The following is a 15,898-nucleotide window of genomic DNA, read 5'->3' as shown; positions in this document are numbered from 1 at the left end:
GTCTAGGAAATAGAAAAAGGGTGTAATGCTAACCCCTGACTGGCAGCAGTGGGGCTTGATGGAACAGCACAAATTCCATCAGCTTGGGGAGGGGCTTTTCATTACCATGCCCGCTTCCAGACTCGAGCAGCAGAAAGGCCTTGTCAGGCCCATTGTGGTCATGTGACAGAAGCAGTGAATCCAGTGCTGACCCATTTCCCTCCCCTGAATTAACCAGAGTTGGGGGTTTTCTGCTAACCACCGCCAGCTGAGATGCTGCCAGAAGTAACTTCTACCCGACATTTGGATGGACCAATTGGCAGGACAGAGGGGCATTCAGATCATAGGTACCAATCACTATAAAGTCCTTCAAAGGGCTAAATGCTCCCATGCCCTTCTCCCAGGTACCAACCACCACCATACGGAGGCAGAGGCAGATTTAGGGCAGAGCAACTGGTTCCACCATGCTGGTCACTGAGCCTAGGGAGCGCTGCAGGGTGTCACAATTGTGATGTAGTGAATTGAACCAAACAGAAGGTGAGAGATGGGGCAGTGAATTTTGGCCTTGCACAGGGCACCACTGAAATTTGAAAGACCAAAGTCTGCCCCTAATGGCAGGGGCCTATATTGTCCTTAGATGTAGCGTAGAATTCTTAGGTGATTATTGAAGTATTCTGATTTCAGGTCATTAGGGCTTTAAAGGTCAAAATGAGCACCTTGTATTCTGTATGCTGCCTGTGAAAATGTGGTTTATTTTTAAATCTGCTCTTTCGTGTACTATGAAATACTGTAATAACAATCCAACAGCCATCTGAAAAGTGATAGTTGTCTAAATTTTGTCTCTCCACAAGGAACATAGTTCTCCTTCTCTATAATCAACTACAATTTCAGAATATCTACAGGCACCTGATGTTCATAGGGGAAGCAGGGAATGTCCAGTCACAAGTTCACGTCAAGCAGAGAATGTACAGCACCCTGGACAGCTCCAAGGGGCCCAAGACAGCTACAAGAGAAATTACACCCGTGGTAAGCTAGAGCCCACTGAGCCTTATGTAGGCTGACCCTGGACCTCAAGTGTGGTGGGCTCTGCCTCCCTGCGTGAGAGGACTGTCTTATTAAAGGACCCTTGCCATCTTCTGTAGACACTGGCTTCTGCAAGCTAGGAAGACAGGCAGTTTTACCTTTTGCCCTTTGAAGTATTGCCTGACATTCTATGTTGCTCTCAATTCATTTGAAGTAAATAAACCTGTTCCTTAGTTTTAACAGGAAATCTAAAAGTCAGAGGTTCAAGCCCGGTTCATGTAAGGAGAAATGGGATCATGTGATTGGTTCCATCTCTCACATACTTGCAACTCAAACTGAGCAACAAGTAAGTCCCATTATGTCCAATGAGGCATACTTTCATGTAAGAGGGCATGGGATTGCAACCTCTGTTAATTTTCAACAGCATCAGGATGGGGGCAGACACTGGGGGACCCAAGAGGGCAGGCCCTGCCATTTCCTTTCTAGGAGGGAGGAGGGCAGCAGTGCCTCATATTTGAGGAGGCAGCATTGTAGGGGAGGCAGCAGATCCAGTCTCCAAGGAGAGTGCTGCAGCTGCCACTGCCACTGCAGCAGTGGCAGTGAGTCAAGCATTCCTCAGAGGCTGGATCCTGTTGCCCAAGGCAGTTACCTCACCTTGCCTAATGGGCACACCAGCCCTGCATTTAAGCATATGCTTAATGCTCCTATTGAAATCAATGAAATTATCTTGGGCTAGATTATGCTTCTGCCTCTTTTAATTAATATTTTTATTTTATGAAAGTGCACGTAATTACATTGCAAAATAACTAACCAATTAACAAAGACAAATGTGGATAAGAATATTTAACAAAAATGAATTAAGTCATAACCCAAAAGACATAGAAGCGAGGTTACAACACAATTACTATCATAAATCAGGGGAAAGAGGAAGGTGTGTCCTCTGAGTAAGCAAACCTTAGATAATTTATTAAGAGCATTTTGCATAAGCTTACACTGTCAGTTTTTAATTAATATTACTATGGGAATTGAATAGGTTGTTTTAAATAGCTGCAATCTAGCACCTAGCTCTGCCTGCTTCTTGGAAATCTCCAGGCTGGATTGCAGCCCCCAAATCCTCTCCCTCTCCCTCTCCCCCCCCCCCCCAACTACATTTCTCCCTGACTCTTCCCCCAAAGTATTCAGAGCAACATATGTGAGATAGACTAGGCTGGGTCTTGCCTCTCAACTATCCAGTGATCTTTACCACTTGCTGAACAGGGAGTCGGACCTAAAGGCCTTGCACCACATGGAAGTTTTCAAATTCCTGTGTGTCCCTCCCCCCCATAAAAACTAAGGCATTTTGTTTAGTGTAGATCTGAGGTTTCTAAACAGTAATAGCCAAATGAGTGATGGGCAAACTCCCCCCAGCTCAATTTGAAATAGGTTCAGTATTTAAGAGCTTTCTTGGCAAGTCAAAAGAAAAAGCTTGTCCGTTTTCCAGCATTTCTCTCAGCTTTGTAACGTTGCTGTGTGCACACTGATTGCGCCGTCCACATAAGCTAATGCACGTATTCCCTTAGAAGCTGTAACTTCTGCACATACATCTACTTATCAACTGGCTTTATATGCCATTCATGTTGTTTCACAGCAATTAACAAGAGTTCCATTGAGAGTAAGTGGTTAAGACATTCTGTGTGGGCCTACAAAGAAGCTAGGTTTCAGTGTCCAGTGTTCTGAACACTGACCACACATATCCAGAATAACACTTTAAACCGGAGGAGGCCACATATTTCTGTATGAAACTGATAATCTGGCTCCTCTGCAATCTGGTTCCAGAACCAGACTGCCTTGGTCACCTTGGTTGATGACCAACATTGAGTGCCAGACAGATGGCATACATCCTTGTTAGTTCTGCTGGAACTCTGGGAGGTTTTGATTCCAGACCTCCTGGTCTGTTGATCTGGGGTTGGCCTTGAAGATGCCATATATGGTGTTTGCTGTCTTCTGTGGAGGAGAGATCTCAGAAGGTACTGCTATCTGCTTATGGTACTGGGCAAATTCCAATTTTATCCCTGTTTGACATCTTCATGAACTCCTGGGGTGATCAACCAGAGATTGGAGTTCACTGAGGAAGTTCAGCTCCATCTCTCATTTTCTCTTATTCTACATATGCTGTGGAAGCTCTTTTCTCTTTTTAAGATTAATTCATAATTTTTATTCTTGTGGCTGTGGCAGTTCTCAACCAGTGCCCAAGATCAGTGGAGGACTGAATATGAGCTATGAAACTGAAACTTAATGCAGACAAGTCTGGTCAGTAGAGATGTGGATAAAATAATAAGATTTTTGGCCTGTTTGGGTTGAGGTTTTATGCTCGAGTAGAAGTGCTCCCTGAGCCAGCTTTGCTATTAGATGTTCAAGCGGCAGCTTGTATCTTAGGCTGGTACACCAGCCACACCTGTCCTTAATACAGGGCGGATCAGGCCATGGTGACATAAGCCTCAGTTACTTTCAAGACTAAACTACTGTAGTATGTTTCATGTGGGGATGCCAGAATCTCCAGTTGGTACAAAATGCTGCAACAAAAATATTTTTTCTTCTCTGGATCAGATTAGAATCCAAGCCAGATAACATATATCATGGCTGTCATGCTTGCTTCGTATTCTGGGCAAGTATTACAAGCTGGCAAAATGTGTATTTCCAACAGGGAGTTTCAACAACATCACTAAATAATTGTGCAGAGAAAGAAAATGCAGACACAAGAAACACCTCTTTTTAAAAACAACAACAACACAACAATTAAAGGTGCTGAAGCCCTGCTCACAATGGCTTCTTGTCACCTAACATCATGAACAAACCGCTTTGGGGGCCATGCACACATCTAACATCAGTGATTTTATAGCAAACTAGTAATGTCTTGCAGTTTTCTTTTTTCTTTTTTTAACTCACACAGGTCTAGTGAAATAAGAACCCTTGAATGTTTGATAGGGATCCTTCTCGGTATTCCTATAACTCCACAGCAGAGTGCACACTTGCAATCAGAAATTCAGAGGTTCAGTCCCTTGAGTATCAAGATAGGGCTGAGAGAGACTCCAGCCGGACACCTGGAAATCTGCTGCCAGTTCAGTACAGTGGTACCTCGGGTTACAGGTGCTTCAGGTTACAGACTCCGCTAACCCAGAAATAGTACCTCGGGTTAAGAACTTTGCTTCAGGATGAGAACAGAAATTGTGCAGCGGCGGCATGGCAGCAGCAGGAGGCCCCGTTATCTAAAGTGGTACTTCAGGTTAAGAACAGTTTCAGGATAAGAACTGACCTCCAGAACGAATTAAGTTCATAACCCGAGGTACCACTGTACTGAGTTACCGTAAATGGATCAGTGGTCTGATTTGGTTTAGGGCAGGATCCTATGTATCAGGCTGAGCTACAGAAAGGGTTAAATGCTTCAACAGATTGTAGCAAATGACTTGAAATAACCCGATACATCTTCTTCCAGGATGTGTTAATGGGTACAATGTGCACCTGCAATGTTTAATTGCAACACTGTGTTTTTCCAAGGCTGAGAGAGTGATAAGTGTTATTTGCTTGTTTTAACAATAGGCTTGCAAGCATCTCCTTTGAACTAAAGACTTGCAATCAAATTATTCCACAACATATTTCAACCCAAACATTTGACAAGTGATAGCAGTGTACCAGACCTTTCCCCACACCCCCACAGACAGTGTTACAGGATCATAATTTATAAAAGGAGAGTGATGAAACTGCGGTGAGCCCCAATGATGTATTATTACAATTAAATATGTTTACATCCACCTTCCAATTTAAGTACAAACAGCAGCGTATAAAAATGACAACAATAAAGTACAAACTCACAGGGCAGCATACAAAATAAAATATCAAACTGCAAAATAACAACCAATGAAACAATCATCATCACAATAATAAAATGGGAAAAACAAAAGCAGCATAAAGCAAGATAGCAAACTGAATAGCATTGAAACGTGAGAAGCAGCTATAAAAAAATAATATCATTGTTCAATTAAAAACTTTTATTGAAATTAACTGTTTTGACCTGAAACCCCAAACTAAGCAGAACTGACACTATGTTGGCACACGGTGCCACCACAGAAAAGACACTTTCCTCTGTACCTCTGAAAGTGATTACTTTAGGAAATCCAGTGATTGATCTGCTGTGTAACAAATTATTTGGGCCAGCTACAAAAATAGTCATTTTCCTTACATGGCATTTAATACTGCCAGTTCACGCAAACATAAACGGACTCTGCTAATAAAGAAATGGGGTGTTTTAGACAGCAAAATAGTACCTTTATTGTGAGGTGGTTGTTGTTTTTGAAAAATTGGAGTAAGTTTCATCAGATTCTAAATCCAAGGTTTTGCATTTTCTTATTTTGACGGAAGTATGTATTATTTGACTATTGAAAGTTGCCAGATGTTGCTAGACTCCAGTTATTGTTAGGAATGATGGGAGACGTAGTCCAAAATATCTGGAGGGCACCAGTTTGCCTTCCAGACTGACAGATACAGTGGACGCTCGGGTTGCGAATGTGATCCATGTGGGAGGCACATTCGCAACCCACAGCATTCGCAACCCACAGCGCCGCATCTGTGCATGCATGGGTCATGATTTGCCACTTCTGCGCATGTGCAAAGTGCGATTTAGTGCTTCTGTGCATGAGTGAGTGCCGAAACCCGGAGGTAACCCATTTCGGTACTTCCGGGTTTGGCGCGGTGCGCAACCTGAAAACACACAACCTGAAGTGTCTGTAACCCGAGGTATGACTGTATCCAGATAGATAGAAAGACCACTGTCATAGTAGCCAATGACAGGGTGGGGCAGTGGCATTCATCTGATCGCTGGCCATCCATGTTGTTCCTCCATACTGGGATGGAGTGGGGAGGGGCTAAGGAGCAACAAGGTCAGGTGGAGTCAATCTGACACTCCTGCTAGTTCATTTGCACCACACCAAGCTCACTAACCAGTATGCAGCAGCAATGCAGACAACCAGAGGTCACAGGAGTGCTTCCACTCACCATCCAGTGGTGCATTGGCTCAAGTTTATGATTATCCCAATATGGAAGCTATTGGCTGGCATCACAGTGTAATTGTAGAATGTAAGAGATGAGTAGCCAACCAGTGCCCTCCAAATGTTCTGGAATAAGGTAACAACAAAGAGGTTCTTTCCCCTCACCCCACCCCACAAGAAAGCCAGCCTGTTTCCTGAGCAATACTTGGACATCAAGTGTCATGGATATTTTTGCATTCTCCAAAACTACTTCCTCATTTTGAAAAGGGGGGGGGGTATTTGAAAGGGCATGCAGTGGCGTAGCGTGGGTTGTCAGCACCCGGGGCAAGGCAAGTAATTTGCGCCCCCTAACCCGTGGATTTGCGCCCCCTAACCCGTGGATTTGCCCTAACCCCAGATGTTGCGCCCGGTGCGGCCGGTCCCCCCTGCACCCCCCACGCTACGCCACTGAGGGCATGCAAGTATTTGTGGAAGGAGGAAGTTTGACCCTGTTGCCTTAGCAACAAGGCTGACACTTCCTCTTTTGCCACACTGGCAGTGAAGCTACCAATGGGTGAAAATGAGGAGCATCAAGCTGGGTTGTTGAACACTGGAATGCACATAGGAGTACATGTATTAGTGTTGTTGATGGGATGCATGCATCTCTATATTCTGGTATTGCTAGCATGGGTCTGGGCTTCAGAATCGGGGTAGTATGGCTTTGACCTCACGGACAATTACTACATAATTTAGGAAAGGAGAACTCGAGGTAGGAAGATAATGTTGTTGTTGTTGTTGTTTAGTCGTGTCCGACTCTTCGTGACCCTCATGGACCAGAGCACGCCAGGCACCCCTGTCCTCCACCGCCTCCCGCAACTTGGTCAAACTCATGCTGGTAGCCTCGAGAACACCGTCCAACCATCTCGTCCTGCCGTGCAGGAAGATAATAGAGCATGACAATAATTTCTAAACCCTTTTTTAAAAATATATATCCCGTGGCAATACAGTGCTTTCCGCAAAATGTCACTTATTCCTGTTCATGGGTGGCAACTTGAATAAAATATTGCGGGGGGCAGCACAGGTAGGCCCCGCCCCGCATAATCGATCACATGATGTGGTACGTGGACACTATTTGAATGGCAATGCCCATCGAATTTGGGGGGCCTGGGTGGGGGTCAGAAAGAGCAGGATCCCATATGCTGGAATTATGGCGTACAATACTGTGGTTTGAACCACTTTGAGTGACTGTTATCTGTTTTTCCCGAAATGCCTTTCACACTTAAAAAACAAAACAAAAAAACCGGCGTGCACTTTGGTGCTTTCGTATTACCTCCCTGCTCTTTTTCTTAGGGATCAGGACAACAGTAAACTGTCATCTCTGCCCTTATCTGTGAATCATATCTGGGATGTTGCGATGGCTCGTTGTGACTTGTCTGTACAGTAGCTTAGCAAGATTTCCCCAGAATTTTGTTCAGGGTAAAAGCACGATATTGAAAGAGGTGGGTGAGCAAAGAGAGAAAACGTACTCGTTCCCTTCGCAGGAGTGCCATGCCAAGACACAGTGGCGTCAGTTTGGCACTGCCAAGTTTGCGAGAGCCGCCTGCTTTGTGTTTCCCGAGAAAGCAGCGTGTAGCGCCTGGGCAAGTTCAGACGTGCTTCTCCCCCCCCCCCCCCAGCCCAGAACTGTCTGGCCGCCCCTTGCTAAAACCCGCCTTAGAAACATCTCCCTTTCGTTGTGGGTGTCGCGACTGCCAAGCCCCCTCCCCCAGCTGCCCCGCGTCCCATCCTATCTTTTTGAAATAAAAGCGGCAAAATGCTTAAGATCGAGGGCGCCGCTGCCGCGCAACAATCGCTTAAAGTTAGGGAAGGCTTTGCGGCAGCTGGAAGTGCAGGCGGAAATGAACTGTAGCGTGGCTGTGCGTGTGAATCGGTAACGGGATTCCGGCGGCTACTCAACTTGAGGGCGGCTTTTGGCAGCGCCGGGGCTTGCAAAGTCCCGTATTGCCCCGGGGGTGCGGTAGCGGCGAGGAGAGAGAGAGAGAGAGGGAGAGGAAAAGATGCCTGCTGGAAAACCTACAAATGGTTCGAGGATTGCGGGAAGCCAGAAGGGGGGGAGGTGGATCTGTGCGTGTATGTGAGAAAGAGAAATGTTGATGGCTGAGCTCTGCAGGGCTAGGCTGTGCCTTCTCTCTCCCTCTCTCCCCCTTGTTCTCTCTCTCTCTCTGTGTGTGTGTGTGTGTGTGTGTGTGTGTGTGTGAGCGCGCGAGTGTTGCAGCTGCCTGTCCCCGCAGGCTGGGAATAGCTCTGGATTTGCCTCTTGGCTGCGGACTGTGTGGGTTTTACTAGCCCTGGCGGCTTCCTCTCTGCTCCTCGCTGCTGGCTTCCTTCGGCTTATTAACGCCAGGCAGGAAACAAGCGGGCTTCCTTCTTTGGTACACAGCCGGCCCGGCACCACTCGCAGGCTCCCCACATCGCCCCCCTAAGATCTGCAGCGGCGGCGGCGGCGGCGAAGGGCACTCCTGGGACCCGCTCCGGCTCCCCTGCTCGGTCTCTCTCTCGCTCGCTTTCGCTCTTTCCGGACTAGTCAGCTGCCTCCCCGCCAGCTTCGCCCTCTCCGATCCCAGCCGCAGCCTAACGTGTCTGGCTGGCTGGCTGGAGAAGCCTGCTCGATGCCTTCGCCGTGAGATCGACGCGCCTGGTATGCAGCCAGAGTGGCCTCTTTCTCTCTCTCTCCCCCCCCCTTCCCCCTTTTGGATGGAGCGGCGGCGTGGGGGTGGGGGGGTGGTAGGTGGGATGGCCGGGGAGAGGAAGAGGGAGGGGTGGGAAGGAGGGAGAGCCGCCGAGAAGTGCAGACGATCCGAGAAGTTTCTCCTCTACCGGAGTCAACTCCAAGCTGCTTCTTCTGCTGCTGCCTCCGCCGCGTTTCCGCGCTTGGCTGCCAGGAATCCGTAGGGAGGAGCTGCCTTGTGCGAAAAGCCGCCTGCTGCCCCCCCCCCTCTCGCTCCGATCTCACCTGCCGCTGTTACTGCAGCTGCGCTCCCCCTCCCTACTTCTGACCCCCACCCCACCCCTCCAGTGGGCACCGCCAGTGGGTGGTGGTGGTAGTGGTGGTGGGGTAAATCGCCCCTTCCCCGCGTAAGCCATGAGAATGTGGGGGCTGCCGGGCTGCTCTTCGGGCATCACTTAGCGGACAGCAGCTGGCACCGCGCGCTGAGGCTGGGTGAGTGGATCTGTCAGTCCCAGCCTCCCCTTCTCCCGGGTGCATGCACGGGCCGATATAAAGTAACCCTTTGCATGGCGATCGCCTCGCGCAACGCTGGGCGATGGAAGGCTTCCAAGCTGCTGCTGCTGCGCCTTGTTCGGTGGCGAGTCTCCCTCTCGGTCGGTCTCCCCCTCGTTCTTCCCCGTCCTCTCCTCCTCTCCAGTCCGGCTTCCCCACTCCATTCCTCGCACATCAGCCACAACCACTGGGAGCGCGCGGCCCCTTTAAGAGCCCAGCTTTGCCTCCCGGTAGCTGAAGGTCATTAAACACAAAAGCTCTCCAGCGCTGCGGTCCAATATAGCGCATGCGCCCTGCCCGAGGACTGGCAGGGAGACGGCAATATGGCGAGAATGCCTGGCAGCGGCGGCGCCGGCGGAGACTGGAGCACCGGGGGCGGCGGCGGCGGCGGCGCAGGAGGAGGGGGCGGCGGGGAGAACAATGCGGGGGACCGGCAGCCCGGGCGGGGCGGCCCCCACCGGCCCCTCCACTATTGCAGCGCTGGGGAGGACGAGGACGGGGAGGACGAGGATGAGATCCAGGAGGTGCAGATAACGGGGGACGAGGAGGGAGCCGAGGAAGGGATCCTGCTGCTGGACGACGACGAGGAAGAGGAGGAGGAGGAGGAGGAGGAGATGATGATGATGATGGGGCTGGAGTGGGCCGCCTCGGAGGAGCCGGGCCATATGATCCGTATGGACCAGGGCACCGGAGTGCTGCTGGACTCGGCGGCGGCGGCGGCCGTCTGCGGCGTCCGGGGCCGCCCGGGAGGCGTCCGGGGAGTTGGCGGCGGCGGCGGCAGCGGCGTCGTCGGGGCTTCGGCGGGGGGCGCCCCCTCGGTGCCCGTGAGCGCCCGCGGCGCTGCCGCCTCCGCCTCCGCCGCTTCCCTGGCCGGCCAGGCGCCCGCCGCGGGCCCCGCCGACGACTCGGACCCGGAGGCGGAGCTGCTGCTGCAGCGCCCCGAGCGGGCCCGCCTGAGCGAGAACACGCGGCTGGCCACCCGCTACGCGGTGCGCATCTTCCGCGAGTACCTGAGCGAGAAGGCGCAGAGCCCGGACTTCGAGAGCATGGACAAGGGGGCGCTGTGCCGGGTGCTGCGCTCCTTCTACGCCGAGGCGCGCTCCAAGAGCGGGCAGCTGTACTCCAAGTCGTCGCTCATCAGCATCCGCAGCTCGCTCAACCGCTACCTCAACGAGCCGCCTTACTGCCGCACCCTGGACCTCACCAAGGACCCCGAGCTGCGCGCCGCCAACCTGACGCTGGCCGCCGTCATCCGCAAGCTGGAGGAGCAGGGCGCCGGGCCGGTGGTGCAGAAGCAGGCCATCACGCGCGCCGACCTGCGCAAGCTCTACACCTGCAGCGTCTTCAGCACGCAGAGCCCCTTCGGGCTGCTCAACAAGGTCTGGTTCGAGACCTGCATGTACTTCTGCACGCGCGGGCGCGAGAACCAGCGCGAGCTGGAGGAGGACTCCTTCGGGCTGGCCATGGACGAGGACGGCCGCAAGTTCGTCTACTTCAAGGCGCTGGGGCCTTACCACAAGTCGCGCTCGTCGTCGTGGAGCAAGAAGCGCGCCGAGAGCAGCGACGAGGAGAACCTGCCGCGCATGTACGAGACGGGCACGGAGTTCTGCCCGTACGCCAGCTTCGTCAAGTACTTGGCCAAGCGCAACCCGCTCTGCAAGGCCTTCTTCCAGCGCCCGCGGGACCACTGCAGCGAGGGCGACGTCACCTGGTACGAGAACAAGGCCATCGGCAAGAACCTGCTGGGCACCCGCATGCAGATGCTCTCCAAGGCCGCCAAGCTCTCCAAGACCTACACCAACCACTGCATCGGCGCCGTCTCCATCGCCACCCTCAACAGCATCGCCGGCATCGGCACCAAGCTGCCCTCGGGCGCCGCGGCCGGCGGAGGGGGCTGCTACGCCCACCTCAACGGCAGGGCCCGCGCCGCGCCCCCGCCCCCGCCCCCGCCCGCCAACAGCGGCGCCTACCTCCTCCCCAAAGACGGCGACGACCTCGCCGGCGTCAAGGCCGAAGCGGCGGCCGTCGTGGTTCCCGCCAAGCGCTCCCTCTACGAGGCGATGTACGCGGCGGGGGGCGGGGCCGCGGCGGGGGGCGACGCCTGCGGCCCCTCCTCGTCCCCCAAAAGACTCTGCCTGAGGCCGGCCGAGCCCCTGGACGCGGCGTCTGTGGTGGTGGTCTCAGTGAAACACGACCCCTTGCCACTCCTCATCCCCGAGGCCAATGGGCACAGAAGCACCAACTCTCCCACTGTCATGTCACCTGCTATGGTTTCCCCCACACAGGTAACAAAAAAAAGGAAAGAAGAGAAAAAACTTTATTCCCCCTCCCCCCATACACACCTTTTCCTTTTCCCAACTCCTCCTGTCTGCTTCAGGGAATTCCAGGCCAAAAGTCTGGTGCATGTTGCAGCCCCACTGCAGGCAGCCTCCTCCAGAGGAAGCTGTCTTAGGGCAAGTTTGGAAACTTGAGACAATAACTGTCCGGACTTTTAGCTTTGGCCCATGGGAAATCTGGAGGAGAGGTGATTTGGAGGAAACTTTCCTGGTTTCCCCCACCTCTGCTTGGGTCAATAACTGTCCTGACTTGGATAGCTCAGTTGGTTAGAGCACGATACTGACAACACCAAGGTTGCAGGTTTGGACAGCTGCATATTCCTGCATTGCAGGGGGTTGGACTAGATGACCCTCAGGGCCCCTTCCCATTCTACTATGCTATCAGGGAAATCTGGAGGAGAAGCATTTTTAAAATTACATTCAGCCCCCACCCACTATATACCAAAGGACAGAATTTAGCTGCTGGAGAACCTAAGTGAAATCAGAGTTTCGGAAAGTGAGTCAAAAGTAATTTTAAAAGGTTCTGAGACCTTGTTTAAATGTTCGTATCCTTGACAATCTAAGTAGCTTAAGTCCTCATCAGCAATGGGAGCTGGAAGGCTTCAGATTTCAGAAGTCCCTCCCCACTCCGTAAAATTGATTTCACATGTCCACTCCTTTTGCCTTGTTAAATTGGGGCATAGGTGTTTTTTTCAAAACCAGTTACTGTATGAGTAATTGGATCTTAATCACATATTATTTCACTTCCCATATTGTCACTATATAAGGATCCTCGCTGTAAAAAAAAGCATCCTATAAAATACATTTGAGTCAACAATGTTATTACAAACTGCTGCAATTGACTCTTAAACCTCCTGATGGTCTGGTCTCCAGCATTAACAATGAATTCAGCTAAGCTTTGAAAGAGCTCTATTCTGTGGGTACAGGTATATGACATGCCTGAGCAATTTCCAAAGTGGAAATACCAGTTTTGTACAAACTGACCCTTTCAGAGGAGTTTGCCAGCTAATCAGCCAGCCTGAAGGCTAATTGAAGAATGGGCCTTTTTGTGAATGGCTGCATCAGCATCTGTCTTCTGTAAAATACATGTGACCTCTCTTTACTGTTTGGAGTTTGGGGCCACTTGAGTAGAGTATTGTACTTTGGTCTCCTGCTGCGTGTATCTTATGGCTGTGAATGACTAGAGATCTGCTGATGTGTGGATAATGTTTTTATTCTAGCTTGTTGATGAAAGAAACTACATCTTATATATAGTCAGCATGAGATTACCAAAAGTTGGGATGGATGGTTGAAAACGTCTTTCAGAGTTGTGTTCTTATGTTGCATGTCTGTGAGCAAGAAATAAAAAAAGACAATCCATCTTAAAAGAAGTATATTTGTATGCAAGTGTAGTAGTTCACCACCGTATGTTACTGCAGTTAGTAAGAGGAACTGCTCATTAAGCTGCGAATCACTTTTACCACATAATTTATAAAGCCCCTTTAACCAATAATTTATAATTGTATTCCCCGAACTGCGTAAGTAAGAAGCTTACCTAAGGTGAACTTAGTTTTTGTAGTTGTTTTAAATGCTGCTGACTGCTAAATCAGACATTTCAGATAAGAGGAAAAGTCAGACTGCTGATGAAATTGTATATGCGGTAGATAGAATAAAGACATCTGTTGTTTCTGTGCTTATATTTCCCCCCAAGAAATGAGCATTCAGTGAGATTGGAAGATGTTAATATGTATTTTAATAGTAATCCCCTATTTTATGTGTGTTTATGGTGTTCTAGATTAGGATTAGGTAGGGTAATTGACTGTCCACTCATTTCTACACAGGACTGGGGTGGGGATAAATATTTTCATTTGCTTTGTGCATTAAAAGTGTGATTTCTTTTTAAGCAAAAGAAACAATTTCAATAGGCTCTGTCTACTAACCGTTCTATCTGCAGTTATTATTTTCCAAACAATTGCAGAATTCCCATCCCTTTTTTTTATGGCTGGCCCCGAAAGCATTTGAAATATGGGGAAATAAATTTAGTCTGCAATCCTAACCCCATGTACCTGGGAGTAAGCAGTAGGACTTACTTCTGTGTAAACATGAATTCAGTAGGGCTTACTTCTGAACATACATGGCTAGGGTTGCACTCTAAGAGTCTTTCACTGCTGTCTCTTAAAATGAAAATAGCCATAATGATAAAGTCATAGAGTTGTTTGAAGAAATGGATGGCTGGGTGAATAAGCCCAAAGCACTACCCTGAGCCATCAAATGTTGTAGCTGGCCATTAATCTAGAGGAAATGACTTGACCCACAATAGTTATTGCTTAATTATAAACATAGACTTTCCAGGTCATTACTGAGTTGACTTCATCAAGTGGTGTGCCACTGAATTCCATGGCTGACAAATATTGCTGCTTTCATGATAGCTTCAAGGTCTTGAAGGTCATAGACTGATAGTTTTATTGACTCTCAGTATTATAAAGATGTACACGCTGCCAGTAATACGAGTCTAAAAATAAATGGTGCACTCTAGTTTTAGGTGAAGACTAGAGGTAAAGTATTGATCTCCCTGAAATCAAGAAAGTTAAGGCTTCACCTCGAGTTACTTGATGAACATATTTGGTGCTCTTATAATTTGTAATATTGGCATCCTGACACTAAGTATGCCTGGGCTCTGATGTATGAAATGAAATATATATTCCTTTGAATCCAGTGACCAACCACTATGATACTACAGTGCGCATGACCCCCACATTTGCATATGAAGGCTTCCTGTTCTTTTTTGTGAATGAAAACACACTGTGCAAGGATTGCTCAGGTTGTACATTCCTTTGTTCATTGAATAGAATATCTGCTGGTTATGCTTCAATCCTATGCTTCAATCCTTCCTCCATGGAGCTCAAAGTGGTATACTTGGGTTTGCAGATGGCTTCTCATCTAGTCAGGCCTAAAACTTTTGGCTTTTTGATGAAACTATTTGAGACCATTCTTTGAGAACAGGAAAGCATGTGTGTGTTTTATATGTGTGTGCATTCATTTGTGTGCATTTGACTTCTTGGATCATATGTGTAATTAAGGGTGTATTCACTCTCACTCTGTGTATACCAGTATAAAACTGGAGATATCCAGAGCAAACATGTAAAATGTGGGTGACTTTTTGTTCACAGCTAGACACAGGAAACATTTCAGTTACGTTTGCCTCATAAAGTACTGACATAAACATATTCAGATAACTTAATGTGCCAGTAGCTACCAGATGTAAATGTACTGGTATTTCAGGAATGCCAAGTTCAAGATTTTGATAACTGTTACTACATCCACCTTTCTCTTTCATACTAAGTTATCTTTTCTTGTTCTGTGGAGATATCTTTTAGTGTATGTATGAGATACAGGGGCATTGTAGGATGCAGCAATGAAATGAGGAGAAGGCATGCTAAATGTTCCTTTGATCCAGCTATCGCTTTAGGTAGCAGACACAGGAGGCATTATAGTATTTTAATCATACGTGGCTGAGCCTCCATGACCTTGACTTCAGTCTTTTTGCTTCTGAAGCGCTACAGTGATGCAATAACATAGTTGGGACTGATGAATGAGGTTTTTAAATTGTCTGCTGCATACTTGTGTATTCATTTTTCATAAATGATCAAGATCTCTAATAGTGCAGTGCAACAGCTATTAAGAGGTATCTAATCAGTCCTTTTTGAGTTAACTTATTAATGTTTAGAAATTATCGTAAGAGACTAGATTGACATTAGTCAGGGCTGTAATGGGAACATGAGATGCATGATTCTGTTGTAGCTTAGATGTATTTGGATACAAAGGGTACTGCATGGATTACTATTCATTCATAGCTGTGGTCCTCTTGCAGTTAGAGAGAGCATAAGACTGGGTTGTCAGAGAGTGCTTAACCATGCTGTGTTGTGTATATAAGGAAGGAAAGTCGGTGTGACTGAGGTAATGAATATCTTTGGGTTAATTATTCAACTTCATTTGTTTATCATTGTGGACCTGGAGATTGCTCAAGACAAGACCACTACATCAAAGGAATTCAATATAGATAAAGAAAGACAAACGATTACAGTAATTATTAAAAATGACATACAGTAGCACCTTGCACTGTCTAGCTAAGGGTTTTGTGTCCTGTTCTTAAACATGCTATTTAGTCATTCTTATAGTCAGATGATTTGAATGCAAATAAGCATACCACAATCACATCCGCCCATTGTAGCCTCTGGGAGACAGCTGCCCTGTGCTGACATTAAGCTGTGTCAGGGGTGAAGCAACTGTAGACATCCGCT

The 15,898-nt window shown here is 48.5% G+C and overlaps 1 protein-coding gene across 9 annotated transcripts in view; it reads left to right on the top strand.

Moving 5' to 3' along the window:
• Positions 1 to 15,898, top strand: part of KCTD1 (potassium channel tetramerization domain containing 1) — a 75,853-nt gene that overhangs the window by 14,931 nt on the left and 45,024 nt on the right. For 2 of the 9 annotated variants that reach the window (XM_079982697.1, XM_079982696.1), the window contains exon 1: positions 7,799 to 8,700. The exons of 1 other annotated variant lie outside the window; for it this stretch is intronic. Coding sequence is in view for 1 of the 8 variants with exons in the window: in XM_079982693.1 (XP_079838819.1) it covers positions 11,343 to 11,567 (225 nt within the window). In the remaining 7 variants the exon portion in view is untranslated. Of the gene's footprint in view, positions 1 to 7,797; positions 8,701 to 8,812; positions 9,223 to 11,276; positions 11,568 to 15,898 lie in introns of those variants that run through there. 6 more of the 9 variants (XM_079982699.1, XM_079982698.1, XR_013840419.1 and 3 more) reach the window with 4 other exon arrangements.

Source organism: Podarcis cretensis (genome assembly GCF_951804945.1).
Source record: "Podarcis cretensis genome assembly, chromosome: 7".
Taxonomy (NCBI): domain Eukaryota; kingdom Metazoa; phylum Chordata; class Lepidosauria; order Squamata; family Lacertidae; genus Podarcis; species Podarcis cretensis.
This window is presented reverse-complemented; position numbering and strand designations above follow the sequence as displayed.